Source organism: Hippichthys cyanospilos, chromosome 4 (assembly GCF_059441005.1).
Source record: "Hippichthys cyanospilos isolate Australia breed blue-spotted pipefish chromosome 4, RoL_Hcya_1.0, whole genome shotgun sequence".
NCBI lineage: Eukaryota > Metazoa > Chordata > Actinopteri > Syngnathiformes > Syngnathidae > Hippichthys > Hippichthys cyanospilos.
In genome coordinates this window covers 10,239,922-10,262,531 of record NC_142372.1, presented here as the reverse complement: position 1 = coordinate 10,262,531, position 22,610 = coordinate 10,239,922, and the positions used below count along the sequence as shown (strand labels likewise).

Genomic DNA, 22,610 nt, shown 5'->3' with positions numbered 1-22,610 from the left:
ATAGCATTTAAAATTTGAGAATAAAACTGTATGTTATGACTTGTATATTATAGAGCAGTGGTTCTCAACCTTTTTTCAGTTATGTAGACCCTTTGAAATATATTTTCAGCCAAGTACCCCTTAACCAGTGCAAAGCATTTTTGGATTAAAAATAAAACTTAAAACAAGCCATCAGCGTCTGATTTATTCAACATCAGACCCTATCAAACTTCATTTGTATTGGTCCACAAAAATATGATGAACCTAAAGTGTTCTCTTTTGGATCATAGAAGAAATCTGTGATCCAAAAGAAGAAATCCAAAAAATGTTAATAATATCTCTTTTTCTTTTGATTAAATGTTTTATATTAGGGGTCTCAGATAAACAGATCACTTTATTACAATCATAGTTAAAGCATAATCTTTTTACTCAAAATGTATTTTTTAAGCTCTAACTTTATTATTTCTGTATGTTGATTAGATTGCTTTTATGCATTGGGCTTCTTTGAGCTTGAGTGTTTGGGGGTTGGGAAAAAAATGTCACTCACACCCTCAGGTGGATATTAATTGGCTGCAGTTATGCTAGAAGAGAATGTGACAGTTGTCAGACTGACGTATAGCAAATTGAATTTAAAAAGAAAAGAAAAATGCCCCAAAGGGCACCTTTTATAAAGTAGGTATGTGAATATTATGAAATTGTTTGTCGACATGTGCTGCTCCAGAAGAAGTGTTGAGTAGACAGATACTTTGCATCCGCTGCCATTAGAGTGCAAATCTAGCAGACCGGCATGTGGTGATTTAAAAAAAAAAAAAGAATTTGAAGAGGCTATAAATCAATCAATTTGGTCATGATTTTTCCCCTGAGTGTACTCTTCTGAAGAAACCTGACCCATAAGTGTTCTGACATTCAATGGTCTGCGTTTTTAATGAGTCAGGATTTATGGCATGCCTCGTCACGAGCAACGAGGGGACAGCCACCCTCCTCCCAAAAATGGAGCGGTAAACGCAATTAAGGGCCCACGTATCATCGCCCCTTTATTTCATCGCTCCAATTAAAAAGTACCAACCTCCTCGGATGGATCATTTCACATATAATCTGATGTCATCAGCTTGTTGGAATAAAGTTACAGTTGGCCTCATAAATTTACATTCCCCTAGAGGGTATATACAAAGTTACGAGCACAATTGTATTTACCCTGCAATTAGCTGTCGACCGTACATGGTGTACACTTTCTTGCCCAAAGTCAGCTGGCCAGCTCACTCATGACCCAAACAAGGATAAGTGCAACAAGAATGGATTTACACAACAGTAAGCGATCCAAAATCCAAGTCCTCCAGACACCACACGGCAGGCTGCATGTGATAGTCCGGAGGCTGGTGTGTCCTTCAAAGGTGGTCTGTTGCCTCTATCTAGTGGGTTTCAGAGGCTATTGCAGCACTAAATGCAAAACGGTTCACAACCACATTGAAGTATTTTTAGTCTGAATCTGATAATAAAGGCCATTCAAAAGCAATTATGGCCAAGTAAGACAATTTGACAAAAATGAATAGGCTGAGTCTTAGAAAGTTAAAGATAAACAACCAATGACACAATCTAGGAAGGAAGGACATGTAAAGGCTCTGCTGGAACCTTTGCCAAATTAATTCATTTTTAATGATTGCCATGCTAATAGTAATTGGTTCAAATAATTAGGATCATTTTCATGCTCCTCCTGAAAAAAAAAAAAAACACAAAGGGTTCTGGCCCTTGAGGAACGGAGCTTGACACCTGCGTGTTAAATCATTTGCCGTATGCCAGAAAGATGGGGTACACAGCTGTGGAGCCTTGTTCTGCCTTACTTTGACTGGGTCTTTGTTTACAGCACAGGTGTCCAACTCAAGGCCCTGGGGCTAGATCCGGCCCGCCAAATGCTGATTGGACTTTTGAGTTTCTTTCTAAAATGCCAAATTTACAAGTTGTCTTTCACTTTAAAAATTTTAGGGGAGATTTTTTTTTTTTTAAACAGATTCTCCCTGCCTCTGATTTCAAAACTTGCGTAAATGTGTTACGAACACACTTAATATTTATTTGACTTTCCTCTGACAGAAACTATAACTGCAATGCAGCCCTTGAGAAAAATGATTTTGACAATTGGTTTACATAAAACGAACTTCCTCTTTTACGTCAGCGACCATTTCCTAATTGAGTGTCGCCCCTGTGCATTTCCTGCATTTCCTGTAGATGTCGCTCTTGGTTTTGTTTCTCTTTGACCTCGCGCGACCGCGTGGTCACGTGACGCCCGGTGTGTCAGCGGGGAACAGCATGGCGGACATGCATGCGCAGGCAGGTGACGAATACCATCGACTGTCCAGCTAACCCCGCCCGAGAAGCAAGAGCAAAATCGGGTCGCCTCGAGCCGGGCCGGGCGAACGCGACCGAACGCCTCAGCGGAATGGATGACGAGACAAAGCTCCAGTTTCCGTCTCTGCCCGTCACCAAGGAGGAGCTCCTGGTTGGTTCTGGACGGCTTGCTAACCTCAGCTAGCTGCTGCTAAAGACACTCTAAACATGCACTGTATGCAATTGTGTGTTTATGGGTGGGGGGTGCCCCTTTAATGGCGTTACGAGAGTCGCATATTGTTTAAATCTTATTCGAATTCTTGTCAGATTCATCTCATTTTAACTGTGTTAGTGACTAGCCTGTTAGCATTAGCAACCATAGTTTCCATTGAGATAGATTCAAAACATGTTCATATCTGATTTGTGTTTACAGGACTGGGCTTATCCAATGAGACGAGAAATGCAGGTATGTTTACCAGTAACTGTTAAAAACTGTTTAACGGTTTTCTTAGGAGTAGCTCACTCATCAATTACATCATTCTTAAATCCTATTTGACAGTAACCTCTCACTAAATATGTGGAAACGAGCTCGACTATGACCCAAAGTAGAAGTTTTGTGTTTGTTTTTTTGCAAGTTGAGCCTCCAACATGGACTAGAAATCCAATCAATCTCGTCAAAGGAAAGCAAATTGTGCAGAAAACCACTTAAACATTGAAAAGTAGAACGAGTGCATTCAAATGTTTTGAGCAGTTCAAATAAGTATCATCTATGAAAGGTTTGAGTACATTTTAGATTCATCCTGAAAAATGTTTCACCCAACTCAAGTATGACAATACCAAGTATTATTTTGGGGACTATTGTGTAACATTTACTGTATTGTGTCAATCACTGGACACTTTGTTAGGTACACTTGCACAGTACTTAATACCCGATACAGTATGCTTACAATAATTCACAAAATTGTGATCATTTATGTCTTTTCATTTCTTAAAAAAAAAAAAAATAGGAAATACTACCCGGGCTGTTTTTGGGTCCCTATTCTGCTGCCATGAAAAGCAAGGTAATTATTTGTTACAGTGGAATGTAATGCATTGATAAAACAAATGTTTTACAAGATATGTTGTGTATGGGGGTGGCAGCGGCAGGTTCTGGAGAAACATGGCATCACGCATGTGGTGTGTGTGCGCCAAGACATTGAAGCCAATTTTATCAAACCTAATTTCCCTCATACATTTAGGTAAGAATTTCATATTTATCTCGTCGTCAGTTGTTGCCCCTGTCTGACTTGGCTGTGTTTTTCGCAGATACCTTGTGTTAGATATTGCAGACAATCCAGTGGAAAATATTATCAGATTTTTCCCCATGGTGAGTTTTAACACTATCCACGTTCTCAAGGCTATGTTTTCATGACAGTTGTGTATTGTTGGATCATTTTCTTTCTCCAGACTAAAGAATTTATTGATGGCTGTTTAGCAAGTGGAGGTGAGATCACATTGTAAAGTCGCAGCACAACCTTTTTTTTTTTCTGCATTTAGATTTTTTTTTCGTTATTCACCTTTTTAGGAAAGGTACTGGTTCACGGTAATGCAGGGATCTCAAGAAGGTATCTTTCTATTTCTTTGTTGCATTACTTTTTTCTTACACTTTATTTTTCTTACTTTAATTAAAGGTGGAGCTCTAAAAATGTCTCTCTTTTTCCATTTCAGTGCTGCCTTAGTGATTGCCTACCTAATGGAAACATTTGGAATGAAATACAGGTGAGTGTTTTCCCTCAATTTGGTGTTTGACCCATTTTTCATTGCACACACTCGCTTTTTATGGCGCCTGGGGGCTACATGGTGCTCACCATGTGACTGAGCCCTGTTCTAAGTTGTGTGTTCACTCCAGGGATGCATTTAGCCACATCCAGGAGAGGAGGTTCTGCATTAACCCCAACATGGGATTTGTGCATCAGCTTCAGGTGAGCTTCAACAATTGAAAATGTTGCTAAAGGTTGACCATTCCCGGTTGTCATGAATGGCCCACCTTTGGATCACAAAAGTATCTCATTTGTGGAATCACTCGAGAGGTGCTGATGAGCGTTTTGTTTTGTAGGAATACGAAGCAATCTACCTCGCCAAACTGACTGTAAAGATGATGTCACCGGTGCAGCTGGGCCGCTCCTTCTTACAAGCAGGCATGCCAGGTCCTTACACAGTCTGTGATTGGGGGGATCCAACATTTTGACAAACTAAGCAGTCGTGACTTTTCTTGGAACAGGAAGCCGTAAGCGCAGCCTGGAGGAAGATGATGACTTTGGAGCAATGCAGGTCACAGCAGCACAAAATGGATAAACCTTGCTTCCATTTAGCCACATGGCTCATTGCACTGTTTTTGTTTGTTTTTGTTTTTTACATTTTTAATGGGATTAAAAATGTAGACATTTGAAACTTTTTTTCGGGGGGTGGGGGGGGACTCATGTCTGAGACATGGGTGTCCAAAGGGGATGAGTAAATTTGATAACCTTTTGTTGTTTGAGCTGTATGCACTGATGGGAAACCTTTTGCAGTTTTATAGTATTTAAAGCATTTTTGCATTTGCAGCGGGACAGTATTGCAATCATGCACTTTCTATACTTGAAGTTGTGTAGATGACCAGAGGGGGGCGGGTGGGGAAAGGAGAAAGTGGCCAGGATGTCGCCCATTGCAGGACTTGACAAAGAGGGATAGTAAATGCCTTTTTTGGTGTCATAGGATTAACAACTAATATCAAGCTTAATGTTGGACAGGATGAATTTGTTACTTAATAAAAGGTATAACTGAATCCATTTTGTTCCCTCTTCTTAACCAAAAAATTCTGAGAATGTTTTACTAAGATGAAATGAATAGTTACAATGTTATTAGGAACATAAAGATGCAAAAAATGTCTGTTTATGGTAGACTACTGCATCATCCGTTTTCTACAGCCTTTATCTTATGCAAATTGTTTTCTTAGCTAGGTAAGATTTTAACCTATCCTTTATAACATTGGATAAGACATGGGATATATCAAAATCATGGACAGAGCATGCACTTCTTATTTTAACAAGTCCCAAGTCCAGAAAGTACAAGAAATCAGTTTGGGTTACGTTCATTCCTGCTGTTTTATTTCCTTTTTTTTTTTTTTTTAACATATTTGGCAATAAATTACATTAAATACATTCCCGCTGCCCGACTAGGAAAAAAAAGTGACATAAATTTACAAAACTAATTTTTGTATCCACACCCAATCACAAAATGTGATTGTTACAGCATTCCAAATACAAAAAAAAAAAAAAAGACTTTTATGAATTAATATAAACGTGTTGGCTGGCTTACACATTTAAATCCTGTAGGATTTATAGCATCACCAAGATTGCTTAGTTATTTCCAGCACTGGTTAATTTCCTTTGAATTCTTGTTTGGTTACTTGCCAACTTGGCAGTTATTATTTTTTTGTGATTTATTGGATGTTTTGAGGACATACTTTCATTGAATCCCTGGCTGGAGTTCATTCAAATTTTCTGTCACAACAGTAACAAGTGAAGACATTTGCTGTAACTGATGATCCCTTCTTCAGAGCGCCGCTGCTGTGAGGTAGCCATTGTTACCATTATTTTTTTTAAAAGGGGGAGCTTAGACATGTTTGTATTTACTTCAGCTCTGAGGTCAGGGTGACGCTCCTTGAGACGAATCAAAAGTTTCTAAATTATGCACTCCAAACCTGAATGTTCTCCTCAGCTGATGTCAGTGGGTGGCGATAAAAGATGCATTGCAGACCCAGAGTTCCTTAGTGGGAAAAGCGACACTGCATGTAGGTCTCGTCGGAAGCGGCGTAACCAAACTTTTGGTAGAAAGCTACGTTTTTGGGTGCACATTCCAGTGTAATTTTATAGCAATTGAGTTTTTTGCTGAGAAGCGTAAGCGTGGACATTAACCTGTGGGGGAGAAAAGATGGACAAGGGGATTGAAGGTAGAAGCTAAACTTCTTCCCATAAACAAATACTTCTTAGTCCAAAAGGTTCAGGAAAAAATAAAATGCACTTATTCTTTCAAAGCAACTATGGGAAGAGATGAATCTGTGGTCATGCGCTTGTTCGATGACATAAAAAGAAAGTCAATAAATATTTGACTAATTTCATGTATGGCACTTATTCAACTGGCCTATTGAAAAGGGTTACGAGAGGTCTCACACAAAAGGAAAGAAATTAGGGATGCATTTATTTGAAGAATTTGTTCAAGAAGGTCCCAAATGAAGCAAAAAGCACACAATTATTAGAGATCTGGTAGTTGTAAAAGGGGTTACACAAAAGGAAGAAAAAAAAGATACATTTATTTGAGGCACGATGCATGTTTGTTCCAGCAGATGATGCAAACGGAAGGAAAGAAGGATGAATCTATGCGTGGTGCACTACAGGCACAAGAAACTGCCTCAAAAAGAAGGGGGAAAAGAGATGCAGTATATCGCTTTTGAAGTGCTGTGATTATTGTTGTTCAAGGAGATGATGCAAAACAAAGGAAAAACATGTATGTATGAGGTGCAGCAGTGATTCAAGGGGACAATGTAAAAAGAAGAAAAAAAGGGTTGCTTCAATTGATGTGTGATGCTCTTTTCTGAGAGATGATGCAAAACAGATGAGAGGGTGCAGGACAAAAGCATGCATTCAGACGTAGCTCATTTTTACAAGGGGATGGTGCAAAATGGGAAAAGTGAAAAAAGGAAACTTGGATTGTGGAGCTTATTTGATTACGAAGACAACATAAATATTAGGCATGGCATTTGCACGTGGTGAAGGTAATTAGAGCAAAATTATAATTATAAAAGTTTTTTTTGGTTTACCTGAGGAGCCAAAAAAATGCATTTATTAAACGTTCTGCGTTTTTTGACAGGGTTGACTCAAACGGATGCGAAAAAGATACTTGAGGTTATATTGTAGGTGTTGCGTACAATTATTCAGAGATGACACACTATGATTAATGGTGTCTATTAGAGTGGAGGCAACTGTTCGAGCAGCAACAATATGCAGGTTGTCACCAAAATAAAAGTGAAATAAGTTACACACTTTCAAAAAGAAAAGTGTCTGACCAAGCAGAGCTGTACTCACAGTTTTCCCAGCTGTTTGCCTCTGCACACGTCACTAACAACCACCTCCTCCACTCGGCCTCTCTGCAAACAAACCCCGACAGATCAAGTTCTCATTCAAGCTCTACAGTCTACCAGTATGCAGCATTAGCTTTCACAAACTTCCTCATAGGCATTCCTATTGAGGAAGACACACTTGTACTGTCTTAAACTTACCTTTGCACAAGAGTGAATGAATTTGTGCTCTGTAATCAAAGTGGCCGTGGCCACAATTTGTCCAAGATTGGTGTCCTCCACCACCACAACATAGTAGTCTCCTGTTTTTTTCATGTGCTCAAACTTCTCTGAAAGATTAAAAAAAAAAGGGTTGAATTCAGATTCCTTTGAGCTTTTAAAGTTTTAAATCAATTTAAAGTTATGTTGTTAAATCATGGATCATTTGAATTGTCAAGTTGTTTTGACTTACTTATAAACTGGTCTGCGGTGACATCACCTGTCTCGGTTAATTGAGAGAGAACCTTAAAAAACCCTAAAAAAAAAAAAAAAACAGGAAAGGTGTCAGTTACTGTACACCCTTATTTATTAGCTGCTATCACGTGCAAGAAAAAATAAGAAAAAATTGCACCGAATGTGTGACATTTTGGAAATTACCAGATGGTTCAAAATGTGTCACTTACCCCTGTTGAAGTCTGCGGTGCAGAGGGGCCTAAGCACAAGGCCTTCGCCGGGGTTGGTGGGAGAGATGAGAGGGGAGAAGGAGACACTGTTGTCGCTCCAGTCTAACTCCTGAAGCAAAGAAGGATCAAATAGGGGTGTCTCGTCTAGCAGCATTCCACAACCTCGGTCTGGGAAACCCACAAGAATATAAATGAGCTCATGCAGAAAATACACAGTCAAGCATTTGTGTGTGTACAAAAGGAAGATGAGAATTTACACATACAAAAAAAAAAAAAGTGGTTGTTGAGTTTCAACAAAGCACAAATATGTTTGTTTTACTTTGTGCAGGACCTTGACCTGTCAAACACAAATTCTCTGGCTGTTTTCGGTTCAAACACCTTTACTAAAATCAAATTCAACTATTTCTTTTGTTGCAAGTAATTTTTGCCTAAAAATTATACAATTTTTGTGATAATTCTTGAATGAAAAGTCATGAAGAAGATGACTCATTTCTGTTCTTTCCTATAGGAAGAATAAGAACTATGATGTTTAGCTATTGCATCTAGTGTGCTGGTCAATGAATCACACGTCATAAAATCCTATTTGTCTTCATAGGATCTGGGCCAGGTCCCAGAACAGGATACAATTGGGATATGAGCCCATCCCGCAAAGGATTTAGTTAACACGACCAAGGAAACATTCGCCCATTGACTGAGGTTGCCATAGCGACATACACTTAAGCGTACTGCTGGCCTTCATATTACATGAATGTTCCACACACTGCAACTCGTCATTAGTCACACCCCAACAGGACTAATTTGATAAAATACAAACAGCCCTACTATAAATCATCCTCAAACGTTGATATTTATGAATAGGTGCTACTGGAAGGTATTTACTACATCTGACTAAAACATACCATAAACCCTAAACAATAAAGTGCTCGGAGGGATGGATTTTACTTTTATTACTGGGTTGTTTAAATGTCAAATGTGTTCAAAGTTCATTTGGACATATTTGCTTAAATGGTTTAGAGTCCTGCCTGACAGCCCGTGTTTGTTTAATAGAAACTACTCAACCACGAAACACGAACAAATCTGATTAAAATTTGAGCCAAAATTTTTATTTCTAATATTTAATTAGGAAAAAAAAAACAGGTTCTAGTTTGATGCCGAACAGAAGCTACAAAAAGCAAAACTGTCAGCGCTCCAGTTGACCACTTATTTCAATGTGTATGCTAAGCGGCTAATCAGTCGGCTAGCAGGCTAAAGTACTTACCGGTCAAAAGCAAAAAGGAACAGACGGGCAGGGTGTAATTTCCGCGTTGAGTTAAGGTGATGCCGTGGTTAAACTCTACTACTAGTTGCCCAGCCGGTCTAGCCACATATTACGGTTTCAAAATGAAGCATATTTTTGAATGGCCTCAGCCACACCACCAGGGTGGGTGTTGGAGTCTGACACATTGTGACGTGGCAAAGTTCCCGGCGGTAGCGAGCGCACCCCGATGACGTCAATCGGAGCTCCACTTTTTTTTTTTAAAAAAAAATAGCTCAAAATGTATGAAACGCGCTTCAAATGTAATTGCAACGGAAACTTTCGGCATTTTAGTAAACTGAATGATACCAACTGTTTTTAGTTAAAGGGACAATGTGTAAAATTTAGACGGTTTTTCATTACGGGAGGTGCTGCTTTTACCAGTGCCTAAAGCTGTAACGGGACATGGCAGCCTACGGAGGCGTGCCACCCCCCATGTAATATAATTTAATGATATCTAGACAGACGATTATATTTAAACATACTGTTGGGAACACATGTCGTTGAGAACATATTTTTTTCTGCAACTTTTTGAAATTTAACGTAGTCCTTTTTAATGACGGTCTAAATCTTACACATTGTCCCTTTAAAACGAAATGAGGTTACAAGGCTACATGTGTAACAGGCTACAAGAAAACTGGAAGGCACCGTAGTTTTATCACTTTACCCACCTTAGTACAGGAATCACAGTCAATGTTTTTATAAAATTAAACGTCTGCCATGATCAAATTTAAATAAAAACATTGTTCCTAGAACGTCGCATGTTGGGGCTGTCGTAAACTGTGACGCTATTTCACCCAATACAAAGCAGAATTCTCCAGATATGTCTCAACAAAATATTGTAATTTACACTGTCATTAGCTTATATTAATTGAACAATGTGCTTTCCTCTGCAACTGTGTGGTGATTACGTATCAGGAAAGCTTTCAGTAAGATAGTGTAGTTATATACCACTACAAAGTTCAAACAACATCATAAATCATGTACACTGTTCAAAAGAAGAAACAAAGTAAGATTTTGCTAAAAAGCTGCAGCCACTCTTCGTTTTATTATGTATTCTGTATATCAGTTACAAAAAAAAAAGTAGATTTACACAAATGACCCATGAGGGAACCGTCTTGTTTTATAGGCACATTTCCACTGGTAACGTTCAGTCCAAAAATGTCTCTTCATCTATGACAACGTCCTCTATACAAACTCAGAAAATTGCCAGAAATTAAGTGTTAAATAAATGGAAAAAAAAAAATAAAATCCTGTTCTCACCAATCCAAATCACGCCCCAAACATCCCCCCTAAAGTGAGCAAATAGCATCCCATATCTGCACTTATAACGGGTGGTGAACATGAAGCCCATGAGCCATAAACATAACTTGATCCAGCCTACTGTGCAATTCCCAAAACAAATCCAAAGAGTAACGTTATAAAAATCGTGTCATGATCTGGTCTGATCATGTGTCCATTTTGCTGTACTCTAATGAAAACCAAAATATTCACATTGTTAGTGATGATGTTGCTTGCTGGTATGCCCCCATCCCCTATAGACAAAGGCGAAATATTTCCATACACCCTATTCATATTTTAAAATGATAGAAATAGACATGGGATGCCATATACTCAGAAAATAATTTATCAACAGAGTAGTTTAAGGAAGGAAACCCATCACACTTTTACAAAACATAGTAATTCCCCTTTGTAACTTACAAAAGAAGAATATTAGAACCCCCAAAAATGGACATGTCTATGACCCCTTGCTGGTTAAAAAACAAAAGATGAAAATGATACACTGCTGACACGTCAATACTTCTGTTTGCAGCATTAAAAACATTCATGTCCAGACTGAAAAATACTAAAGTGACATTCTCTTACGCAAGGGTAAGAAGCAAACAAAAAAGATGGATTTTGCCTACATTTAGTCCAGTTCACAGTTGAAAGCCATAAAAAACACACTAATACAGGAGATGTGTGTTTTTTTTTCTCAAAGGATAACATAAGAATCCTAAAAACAAGGAACCCAACAGCTTTTCAAAGGCATGGTTTCTCTGAATGCAACACATGCTCTTATATTTTCTCAGCCGACATCCCGACAACATTGTAGCTTCCTGCCCGCACAAGCTGCTGCTTACAATGTGTGGCACGTACACAAAGAGCACTGGCAAACACAATGCTCCTCGTAGTTTAGCTGCAATTGCAGACACGGAGGCCTGAGCCATTTAGTCCGGCCTTGAGAATAAGTAACGGTGGCCGGTGACGGTAATGTACATCATGAGGGGGCAGGATTTTAAAAACACTGTCGTCATGTCATGCCTTTGCAGTGGATGGTGAAGTTTGAAGCGGTGTTTTTAGGGCTCCGCGTCTTGTTGCATGCGTCTCTCGGCGGCTGCCGCCAAGACTCGACGTCTCAGCGTTGTTGAGTCTGCAAGTGAGAAAGAGCCTTCTTCCTCGTCCTCCAGGCTGGGAACATTATCATTGCCCTCTTCCGGACTCCTGGTCAGGTATCTCCTGCAAGTAATGCTACAGTGATTTTTCTGAAAGCATTCTATTATGTCATTAGGCTACCGAGTTTAACCTCATCTATGAATGATCTGTTGTGCTTAAGAAGATTAAATGTGGCCCTTGTGGCCCCCACTGTACCTGCGCGCCTGCAGGATCAACTCCTCTTTCCGTTGCTTTAACATTGTCTGCCTTTCCTCAGCCGACTTGGAAAAGCGACCACCTCGGGCTTCCGTGTTGTCAGGTTCGCTGGGGCCCTCAGCAGCTGCAGCAGCGACTCCACTGGTCCCCGCTTGTTCGTCCAGTGCAGGACTCACCTGCAATGCACCGTGCTCAATGGCCTGCAACCACACTTTTCATAGTCAACTTCAAGCAACTGCAGAACAAATGATATTGTGGCCAAATGAGCACTTTTTTAACTGAGTGCTAATTGAGAATACTTGAAAGTTGAAAGGATGACAGACCTGCGTGGGCGGAGGGAAAGGCACCTGGATGCGTCCCTCCAGGATGTTGTCAGTGGTGACTTCCACAGAGCGGGTTAGTTGAAGGTCTTGCATGACCAGGTAGGAGGGCACCTGAGGAAACATCTCCTGGATCTGATGGGCCTGGTGAATAGCAAATAGAAGTAGAATCACAGAGCAATAGGGAAAAAAAAAAAAGACCACAGAAGGAACAGAAACTAGGGATGTCCCAATCTCAAAATCGGGTTCAAACGTGGTTTTCAGTTGATGGGCACAAAAATATCTGATAAAAAGGTTTTCAGAAGATTGGGGCAAAAAGGTAAAAACAGCACACTACAGGTTAGCAATAGACAAGTCGTTTGAAGTAACTTTAAATACAAATTTAAGGAGTGTAAATTATTTCCTGACAAGCTTGTTTCCTACTGGTTGCATTTAACAAGGTTATAAATAAACGGTGTCAACGTACCCATCCAACTATGCAGAGTTGCCAATTCGCCTGCATACGCGAATAATGATGTAATGTATTGTTTACCATTAAATACTGTAATTCCTCAAATATAGGGTGCGCTTTCCCCCCCCCAAAAAAAATGAACGCCACAAGTACGAGTGCATCCTATAAATGGTAACTTAAAATTTATATTTTTTTATTCGACACCATTCAAGGAAGCTTGATCTGCCAGCCGCACAAACCGAGTTTTGACACACAGATGTGCATTTTATATCTCCCATATTCTTACTTAGAATAATTACTGTGACGGAACGTACCAGAAGGCAGACTTCAGGTGGCTGTTAGCAAATGCCTGTTGCAGCTAACAGCAGCTTGTGTTAGCTGATGTTGTGACAGCATTATTTTCAATAAGAGAAGCATGCAAACTGAACCACCACCCAAGTCCATCCTTGTTCACACACAGGAATATTACTAAAATGGAGATCATCATGTAAAAGTTATGATGTTTCCACTTGATTCAATTAAGAGCGCACCGGTTAGACGACACGGATAGGTATTCCATTTGACTTGTTTATTAATTGAGGTCACACATTGATACGTATTGTGCTTTTGCTATTGTCTTATTAATGGCTATAGGTTTTCTATTAACTAATTATATGCTAAGCGGTAGACCACTATCAGAACATCTCTCAAAATGACAATGGTGTGAAAAGAATCTTACCATTGCTGTCAGCTGAGAATTGTTAGCCTGAGCAATCCCTAAGATGTTGGTGGTGTGCATCACCTCTACTGAGAAACTGGGCAACCAGCTGGCAATACGTGAGCCTGTGAGAGAATGTTTAATTAAAATGACTTGCTAGTGCACTGTGTGGTAGCTGCATGTTTGTGCATCTCGACAGACCATCAAAGTGGAAGAAGTGATTGTGCTGATTGATGTGTGGTCTCGGATCTGCAGCGGCTCCAGCAGGACCGGCGTTGTCTTCCATGCGGGCACCCTGCTGCTGGCCTCTGGCCTGCTCGCCTTCCCCATTGATGTTGAGTGACGTACGGCAAGTGGGGCATGAGGTGTCCTGCTCCAGCCAGGAGCGCAAGCAAGAGCTGGAACAAAAATAAATAAATAACACACCCAAAAGGGGGGAAAAAAAAACAACCTCAGCTCGGCCTTTTTTTCCATAAAACATGCATTTTAGGTCAAAATCTCACTTGTGGAAGAGATGACCGCAGGGAAGCTTGCGTGCTGTCAGCATGGCATCCCAGCAAATGGCACAATCATCATCGTTTGCTGCCAGTTCTTCGGCAGTGGCGACCGCAAATCTGTATCAGAGTGCCTCAAAAATTGTAAGCATCGTTCAAAGGAAAAAATATATACACTTTATCAGTAGTGCCTTATTCTCACCTGGCCTCCATGTTGTTAATGACTCGAAGATAGTTTTTATGTCTGCGAATGCGGCGCTGCACCTCATGGAAGAGGTAACGCAGTTGCATGAAGATGACCAGGCTTGCCATGGACAGCCAGATGTTACCAAAAAGCTGATGAGAGACGTTCAAGAAAAGTTGGAAAAATACAAGAAAATGAGGTGGAAGCAGGTCCGTATATTTATTTCCACTCTTTGTCTCACCAGCATATGAATGTGATGCATGAGGTCAAGAAAAAGCATTGCCAACTCCATGATGAAGTCTGTATAATAGACATAGGTTCCTTTACTCTCCCAAGTTCCTAGGTGGTTCAGGTCCCACAGGTGGATGGAATACCTATAAAGAAGCAAGCAAGGGAAACATGACATGTTATGCCTATCAAGGTCAATACAGTCACTAAAGGTGGGGAAAAAAGAACGTACACAAGTACCTTGACAGATATAATGTGTTGTGTGACCAAACATTCACCAATGAATTTTAGTTACTGGTAATTAAAGTTAATAAATTGTATGTTGTTGTTTTTTTAATCAAGAAAACAAAACAATCCAATATTGTGAAGAATGAAACAGGTTTTATAAAGAATAATTAAGGTGGCTCAACCACAACAGTTTCAAGGTTGGATGGATGTGTGTGCCTTTAAGGCATGTGACCTTGTGATAACAGAAATTTGGCCATTTGGCCTATAGTTCTTCCTTGCCAATGTTGCCTTTTGTAATGTTGTCTTTGGCCATTTGTCAATTGCAATGAATGGCAAAAAGTGTGACCCCTTTTTCACTTCACTCAAACAGTATATCTAAGTTTTACTGGTAATTTAAATGTAGGCTTATATTGCAAAGAAATCAGTTAAGTGCTGCCTCAAAACTTAAAAAAGTTTCTCTGTGACTACTGGGGGGGGGGTGTCTACTTCTGGAGGTGTAAATGGCCAGAGACGAACAAAAGGGTTATTTATGAAAATTAGAAAAAATCAATTTGTCAAAATGAATCAAATAGATCAAAAACCTCTGCCAACCAATCCTAAAGCTGCTGAGGCAAGATTATCGAATGCTGAACTGACGTGTGCATGTGCATGCCCGCCTTAAGGAGATCATTAAAGGGACTTACCGCATGATGACGTGACCAGTGCGAACAGTCACCATCAGACACTGAAAAGGAGTCGGCACAACATATCAGTCTGGGTTCAAACAGTAAAAATAACATATTTCCCAATGTTTACCTCTGCGGCCATGAAAGAAAGAGTGTGCATTCCATGGGATGCCCCCAGCAGACCACAGACCACTGCCAGGCCACAGCAGTCCAGCAGAAGGGAGACCAGCAGACACATGACTCGCACGTGACTGTTCATGGGAGTGGAGGGCGAGAAGGACAGCTGCAACGAAAAATAACAATGACAAGCAGAGTTAGAGGTGGACTGACCCGTGCTATAGGAACATAATTTTCTTATCCCGCCCTATGTTTTCTCCCAGTGTCACAACGTCTTTTCAATTCATGATTGGGGTCATGTTTTGTTTGATTCAGTTATTTGCTTCCATGTAAATAACAATTACATAAAATGGCATTTAAAGTTCTGTCATAGTTTGTAGTTTTGAATTGAAAAAGACATTTTTTTAATTTTACAGTATTATTGTTGACGCATGAGTAATCTTGATGAATGGCACTTTGACTCATTGAAAATTGTATTTGCGGCCCTTAGAAAGATATTTTGCTTATTTAGTCATTTCCAGGGTGGAAGACTTGTTAACACGTTTGCCTCACAGTTCAGACTTCCGAGTTCAATTCCAGCTCGCTTTGGCCACCTTGTCTGGAGTTTGCATATTCTCCCCATGCCCACATGGGATCTCTGGCTTCCTCACACATTCCAAAAACATGCATGGTAGGTGGATTGGGCACTCTAAATTGTCCTTAGGTGTGAGTGGGTGCATGAATGGTTGTTCATTTATTTCTGTGTGTCCTACAATTGGCTGGCAACCAGTTCCAGGTGTCGCCCACCCGCTGCCCGTATATGCACCAGCGACCCAAGTGAAGATAAGCGCCTATAGGATATTGATGGATGGATGGATGGATGGATGGATGGATGGATGGATGGATGGATGGATGGACAGACAATTCCAGTTGCAAGAAGTCAATATTCTGACTCTAATTAGATAACTAATTCATTTTTCAGTTAAAATTATTACTTTTAAAGACACATTTTGCCACTTGCTGTCAACTGAAAATGACATAAAATGTGCACAGTGCACAGATACTGGCCAATCAACGCAACAAAGGCCCCTGTTGGAAAATGTGGAAGAAAATTTTGCAGGCAAGAATCTTTGTCTCAAAGACATAGAGAGGTCTCTGTAAGACCTGCAACAGACCCACATTACCACTATTATTAGCAACAGAAATGTCACAGCTCGTTAGGTCACTGATACCTTTTCCCAGTGTAATGCACTCCTGTATCAGATGGTGTTGTGCATGTGGTGCAAAACAACGTATCAGATGATTCTTGTGGAGCCAGATTGAGTTGTTCCTGAATACACAGAAACTTTCATAGACACAGTAGAGCACAAAAAATGGCTTGGGAGTTTTATTTTGTACACTGAAATAAAGTTTGATTTCATTATATGTAGGTGTGACAGTTATAACAATGAAATGTGAAGTATGTCAACGAAGTCTTACAAGATGGTGTTAAAATAGTGATTCATTGTTTATAACGTATACATAGACTAGTTGAAATCTATTTTTTTATGGTAAATAATGTTAAAATGTATTTTACGATGAAGTGTTAGGCCCCTGCAACAAGCTATTACAATTACATCATTGATTTCTGTCTACTACGGAGGCTTTGCTGTTTTTATCAGTTTGTCAAAGTACTTGTCTCACAGTTTGTTCATTTGACTTTTCCAGGTATTTGTACAGTACAAAGACTGAACTTTGTTCTATTTGTCAGAACGAGTTGGTTTTGTCTTTTGGTTTCTGTGACACCACTAAGTCTGTAAAAACGGAAGGGTGTGATCAATAAAAGCTTACATATTCAAATCGATCCTTGCAGAGCTGCACCATGAGGTGAAGAAAGACCAATGCAGAAAACCACAGACACCACATGACCACCTCCTCCACTGTCTGTACGTTCAGCACACCAAAGATGAATATAAACTTGTAGAAGATGAAGTTCCAGAACTTGTCTTTTAGGTGCTGGGGGAGTTTCAGTTAAGACATAGTTAGTAACAACACTCATGCTTGCAACCGTTTATTTTGATGCCAAACTCACCTGTTTCTCACTGACTCTGAGAGGCCCAAACACCACATACTGGATCATTCTTGCAATTAACATTAAAGAGCAACAAAATGTGTTCACTAGCACCTACAAGAAGAAAAGATGAAACATTAGCTTTTAAACCTAATCTTACGCTTATCAGTTAGATCACAAGTGTTTTATCATGAGCCGCTGCCTGAAAAGTCTTTGGCCACATTCTGCTTTCCATAACACATTATAATAATTCCCTAGATTTTCCATCATTTTTGATTAAAAAAGACACAAGACAAAAATCTAATTAAAATATAAACTGTTTTTTTTAACTTAAAACAAAGGCATACATTGAACTGTGATATTTGAAAGAGTGCTTACTAGCTATAAAACATTTATGCAGTTTCAAATTTCGGGCAACACATGTGGCATGGTATACCAAAGACAGTTAAGAATTAAAGTGTCCGCAAGAAGTATTGGTAAGGTACTGTGAGGGAGCAGGAGTTAATTCTTTTTTGATAAGTGGTGATATGATAAGTGTTCTTGACATTTTGCTTTTGACAAGGCAATTGATCAATAGGCGAGCTAGTTGCATTTGGTGATTACATTTGTTTGACAACACTGATGTAAATGTATTGTTTAAATCAAATGAAGATCAAATGTAAGAGCACAGCAAGCATTTACTACTTTGAATGAAAAGTTAGTTTAAAAATATTTAGTTTGTTGTTTAAATGTTCAAAAAATGTTCATAAACATTCCAGATTATCAAAAGATTCCAAAACTGTATCCTAATTTAATACACAACTATCGAAAAAAATGTTATGTTACTTAACTGCTTTTACTGGGTATTAATACCAAAAATCATAACTCAAACTACTATGGGGCTTTAGGTGAAAACTTTTTGACGCCCTCGGATCATAGCATCTTTTTACAAAAAAAGGCTCACCCATACAAAGAGGCTGTCTGTTACCAAATACCACAAGACAGTGGTTGCCAGTTCTGTGTTACTGATGTCATTATTTAAGTGTTCTAGATCCACGTCCGTGGGCGTTGGGGAATCATCCGCTTCCAAAGACCCAAAACCAGGATCGGTCACAGTGGTGTAAGCGCTGAAGAGGCTGCCCGCCAGCAGAACCACCGTCAATGCCGTGTAGGTCTGCAGACTGGGCCAAGGAAACCTCTCCAGAAATAGCAGGGGCATTTCTGCTCCGAGCGTTCTCTCCTCTCGATAAAACTGCGGTTTGTCCCCGTTCGAGACCTTTAAAGAGTACAAGTTTGTTAGCTATGGGTTGTCACAAGTTTACATTCACTGAAATTAGCTGCTACATTGACGAGAAGTTGATTTTGATAAACAAATACGTATTGTGCAAGGAATCCTGAGAATGACGTTAAACAGGTGAGACGTTTACCTGTTAGCACGGCGACCTAGCTTGACATGTTTATCTAAGCGCCAACCCATCAAACGGCGTGCACTACAAAGCGAGTTTCGCTCTTTTCTTTACATTTCTTTAAAGGTAAACAAGTTATATTCTAAGGTCCCAGCTAAACGAAACAATATCCGACGCGGATTTGGATCTATTCGCATGGCTAACGTCAGCTAGCACTAGCTTCTAAGTTGGCTAACATTAGCTCCTACCAATGATTTGCTAATCATTCTTTGCAACAAGATGAGGCATTGAACACAAATTAAACTTTCACTTACACTTCCCCGGATTATAATATCCAACCTCTGCGTTGTATCAAGTGTTGCAGTTATTTAAGAATGCTCCATTAAAAACATCGTAATTGTCAACATCGTCATGTTTGTTTCGCCGAGCCGCAGACAAGCTGGGGGGGAGGTTCCTGTCTCGTGCGCCTAGTCGCTACGTCATCATAAGAGAGCGACGTCCCTCTGCTGTGGGCTGCTAAACATATCCAAATGTAATCTATTTGGAACATTATCTTGCCAGTGGTTCATTTCACAATTGGAGGACATTTCAAGCCCCACCGATGAAAATGCTCAATAATTCAAATACAAAATACTAAAATATTCAGTTTCTGAGTAAATTTGCTTGTCCAAGGACCAAATCTGTTAAAAAAAAGAAACAACGCTTTAGATGTGTTTTAAATATACTAAATAAGGTGGGAGTACCCCCTAAAATGATATTTTCTCTCGTCCCACACCCTGTAATGACCTAATTGATTCTCATATGAAACAACTGTCAACATTTGTTTTAACCCTTTACTGCAGGGATAGCACATTTTCCATTGCAAATCTTTGCGGGAATAAAACAAAAACAAAAATTTAAACCAAACATACGTGTCCTTTTTATTCCCCAACGGATTCAATTTGACATGTATATTTGTTACTTTTCACCTATACTGAAGATTAGAAAAAAAATGCAAATTGCACACCTCATAACAAACCGGGTCAATTTCCCCCCCAAACTGTTGCTGCCAATTACTTAGTGGAAAACAAAATTATCAAATAAAATGCAGCTTTAGCTTTGCTGGCATCGCCTCACTACCAAGCAACTGTAGAAAGAAAACACATTTTGACAAATATCAAAATGATTACATTTTTCAAAATATATTAAACTGCCCTTGTGGTAAAATGTTACTATGCCCATGTACATCAAATTTCTTTCACTTGGCAGCTCCGTAGTTGGTGCTTATGCTGTAACTTTTGTCTTTTCTTTTTTATTTTGCTTTTTGTTTTTGTATTTTCTATTTCTTTTTGTTACTGTGCATATATATATATATATATATATATATATATATATATATATATATATATATATATATATATATATATATATATATATATATATATATATATATATATATATATATATTTTTTTTTTTTTTTTTTTTTTTTTTTTTTTTTTTTTTCTCCACTGTATGTATGCAAACTACATATAGACCAGAAACCGGAAAAGGCACAGTTTTTCAGCTGGCCCTATAAGCATTTATACTTGGACTGACTTCTCTTCCAATCACAACATTATTCCCTTTGCATGCAGTATAACAGCTAAAGGTCGCTTCACCATATTTGCTTTGAAAGTCGAGCTCTACAAATTGACCTGAATCTGCAGACCTCAGAGCACGACTGGGTATTTATTCAATTAGCATTTTGTTAATTTGGACCATAATTTGGTTTTATGGTGAAAGCATGAGTCACCCCTCAGAGGAAATTGCCTACTTTTTCATGCAAAAAAAGAGGAAGAGAGGTCTTGCTGGTGCTGCACTTTGTTTTTGTTTTTTCATACAAACACCATGCTCAGCACCTCACATTGCAGCGAGCTTTCTCCTCCAGATGAGATGGCCCCCGAGGAATTTGGCGGCGGAATGGTGGCAGTCTGCGTGATCCTGGGCCTCTCCTTTTTGGTCGGGACCCCCGGCAACCTGCTGGTGATCTGGACCATCCTGCGCCACGTCAAAAATCGCTCGCACACGGTGGTGCTAATTCTTCACCTGGCGGCTGCCGATCTTCTAGTGCTCATCACCCTGCCCTTGTGGATCTACTCCTTGGTCCACTCCTGGGTGTTTGGAGAGGTCTGCTGCAAAGTCATGGGCTTTGTGATCAATGCCTGCATGTACAGCAGCGTTTTCCTCATCACCCTCATGAGCGTGGAGCGTTTTTTGGCCGTGCGCTATCCCTTCGCTTCAGCTGGATGGAAAAGGCAAAAGGCCCTATGTAAAGCCTTGCTGTTTTTGTGGGCTGCAGCCTTCTTGTTTAGTGTGCCTGTCCTCCTCACACGAGTTCTTGATGAGGAATTGGGAGAAGAGCACTGTTTGTACAATCAGTACACTTCAGTCACTCAGGAGCTGGTGTGTGTGCTGCTGGAGACTCTGGTGGGCTACGTAATGCCGTTCACCATTCTGGTGGTGTGCTATGGCTGCCTGTGTACCCGCATCACTCAAATGACGTTCAAATCCAAGCGCAAGTCTACGGTTCTCATCGCCAGCGTTGTGGTGGTGTTCGCCATTTGCTGGACACCTTATCACATTGGAAATATACTCTCATTGGTTATCCTTGCTACGAAGACCTCCTTCCCACATATCGGAGATCATTTGGAGGATGTGCGCAACAATATGGCTTATATCAGCGGAGCCATGGTCTTTATCAGCAGTACCATCAATCCTGTTCTCTACATGTTTGCTGCCCGTTCCTTCCGCAGTTCTTTACGGGACACGGGCATCGGGAAGCTCTTCCAGCACATTTCCAGTACCTCTCCAGGTGAGGGCAACAGGGAGCTCTCCTTTGTGTCCAAGAGGCAACATAATCAGACCAGCAGCTCTCACTGTAACTCTGAGTCAAAGGAGCATGTTGACTTTGGACACAACCCAACCTAGCCATATGAGAATGTTGTATGTATCTGCATGTATATACAATATTTTAGTTTGTGTGTTTGTGTGTGTGTGTGTGTCTGAAATGTAACTGCTTAGACTACTTACTTATACATTTATCAGAAATAAACAACATAAAATAAACACCCATTTGTGAGTGCCAACACAACATTTTTACCCTATTTTAGTAAAAGCAACTTATGTATTTTAAGTTTGTTTTAATGTATGTATTTAATCTAGGTATCAGAAAGTTCATTGTTCTGCTTTTATACAAAGTACTATAACGGTCCTTTGATTTGGAACTGTCCCCCGCCTACAACCGGAAGACAGCTGGGATACGTGCTTGTGCGACAGCGCCCCCAGTGAGCATAAGCGGCTGAAGAAAATGGATTGATGTAGAGATGGATGAATGTTTTGGCACTTTAAATGCAATTTCCCTGTCACAATTTTTCACTCTTTACAATGGACTTTAAATTGTCACAGTTTAATGTATTTTTTGTGAACTGTATACAATATAAATTGTTTTTGACAACTATGAATCCTTGAATCTTGCAGCAAACGATTGTCAGGTTCAGGTTCATTTACTTCCTCTTCTTCATCGCAAGATTGTGAAATGAATAGCTGCTGTTCCCTTTGTTGTTACACAAAATGCGGAATAAATGTGTTTACACACGCACGTTGCGCGCGCGCACACACACTTATACATGTGTGTGTTTGGAAATGTCTTGCAACAGGTTTAGGGTTAGGGTCGCCAAGGAAGAGAAGATCCTGGTCGTCATTGTAATTTGTCGCACGACCAGCAGATGACAGTGAAAACACAACTTTTCTTTGGTAGATTACCATCTCTTTTGATGGTGCCAGTGTATTTTTTTTAATTCTTAAAAGGAGTAT

General features: G+C 39.8%; 4 protein-coding genes across 6 annotated transcripts; 2 read left to right on the top strand and 2 right to left on the bottom strand.

Annotated features, from left to right (window-relative positions):
* Nucleotides 1-2,241: 2,241 nt before the first annotated feature.
* Nucleotides 2,242-5,101, top strand: styx (serine/threonine/tyrosine interacting protein). Of its 2 annotated transcripts, none has more exons than XM_088413739.1 (11): nt 2,242-2,470; nt 2,732-2,764; nt 3,306-3,359; nt 3,439-3,536; nt 3,604-3,664; nt 3,745-3,781; nt 3,863-3,902; nt 4,006-4,056; nt 4,187-4,259; nt 4,394-4,475; nt 4,559-5,101. In XM_088413739.1, the coding sequence occupies exons 1-11, from the start codon at nt 2,294-2,296 to the stop codon at nt 4,630-4,632; spliced, it is 780 nt and encodes a 259-aa protein (XP_088269865.1). In that variant the 5' UTR covers nt 2,242-2,293; the 3' UTR covers nt 4,633-5,101. The 2 variants fall into 2 exon arrangements, with proteins under 2 accessions (XP_088269865.1, XP_088269864.1); XM_088413738.1 differs by having other exon boundaries at nt 2,243-2,470; nt 4,394-4,484.
* Nucleotides 5,102-5,401: 300 nt separating this feature from the next.
* gnpnat1 (glucosamine-phosphate N-acetyltransferase 1) lies at nt 5,402-9,503 on the bottom strand. The gene is made up of 6 exons (XM_088413740.1): nt 9,314-9,503; nt 8,056-8,223; nt 7,845-7,907; nt 7,595-7,722; nt 7,401-7,462; nt 5,402-6,233 (listed from the first exon to the last, which is right to left on the bottom strand). Exons 2-6 carry the CDS (start codon nt 8,207-8,209, stop codon nt 6,086-6,088), a joined length of 555 nt encoding a protein of 184 aa, XP_088269866.1. The 5' UTR covers nt 8,210-8,223; nt 9,314-9,503; the 3' UTR covers nt 5,402-6,085.
* An 875-nt stretch (nt 9,504-10,378) lies between these two features.
* On the bottom strand, nt 10,379-19,240 carry LOC148424536 (E3 ubiquitin-protein ligase AMFR-like). Of its 2 annotated transcripts, none has more exons than XM_088413954.1 (14): nt 19,093-19,240; nt 18,337-18,648; nt 17,415-17,507; nt 17,174-17,338; nt 15,378-15,530; nt 15,266-15,306; nt 14,368-14,500; nt 14,145-14,278; nt 13,952-14,062; nt 13,650-13,846; nt 13,470-13,573; nt 12,304-12,444; nt 11,981-12,180; nt 10,379-11,848 (listed from the first exon to the last, which is right to left on the bottom strand). In XM_088413954.1, exons 2-14 carry the CDS (start codon nt 18,589-18,591, stop codon nt 11,689-11,691), a joined length of 1,887 nt encoding a protein of 628 aa, XP_088270080.1. In that variant the 5' UTR covers nt 18,592-18,648; nt 19,093-19,240; the 3' UTR covers nt 10,379-11,688. The 2 variants fall into 2 exon arrangements, with proteins under 2 accessions (XP_088270080.1, XP_088270081.1); XM_088413955.1 differs by having other exon boundaries at nt 11,981-12,156.
* A 1,423-nt stretch (nt 19,241-20,663) lies between these two features.
* On the top strand, nt 20,664-22,168 carry LOC148424535 (leukotriene B4 receptor 1). The gene has a single exon (XM_088413588.1). The coding sequence runs from the start codon at nt 20,691-20,693 to the stop codon at nt 21,723-21,725; it is 1,035 nt and encodes a 344-aa protein (XP_088269714.1). The 5' UTR covers nt 20,664-20,690; the 3' UTR covers nt 21,726-22,168.
* The last annotated feature ends 442 nt before the right edge of the window (nt 22,169-22,610 follow it).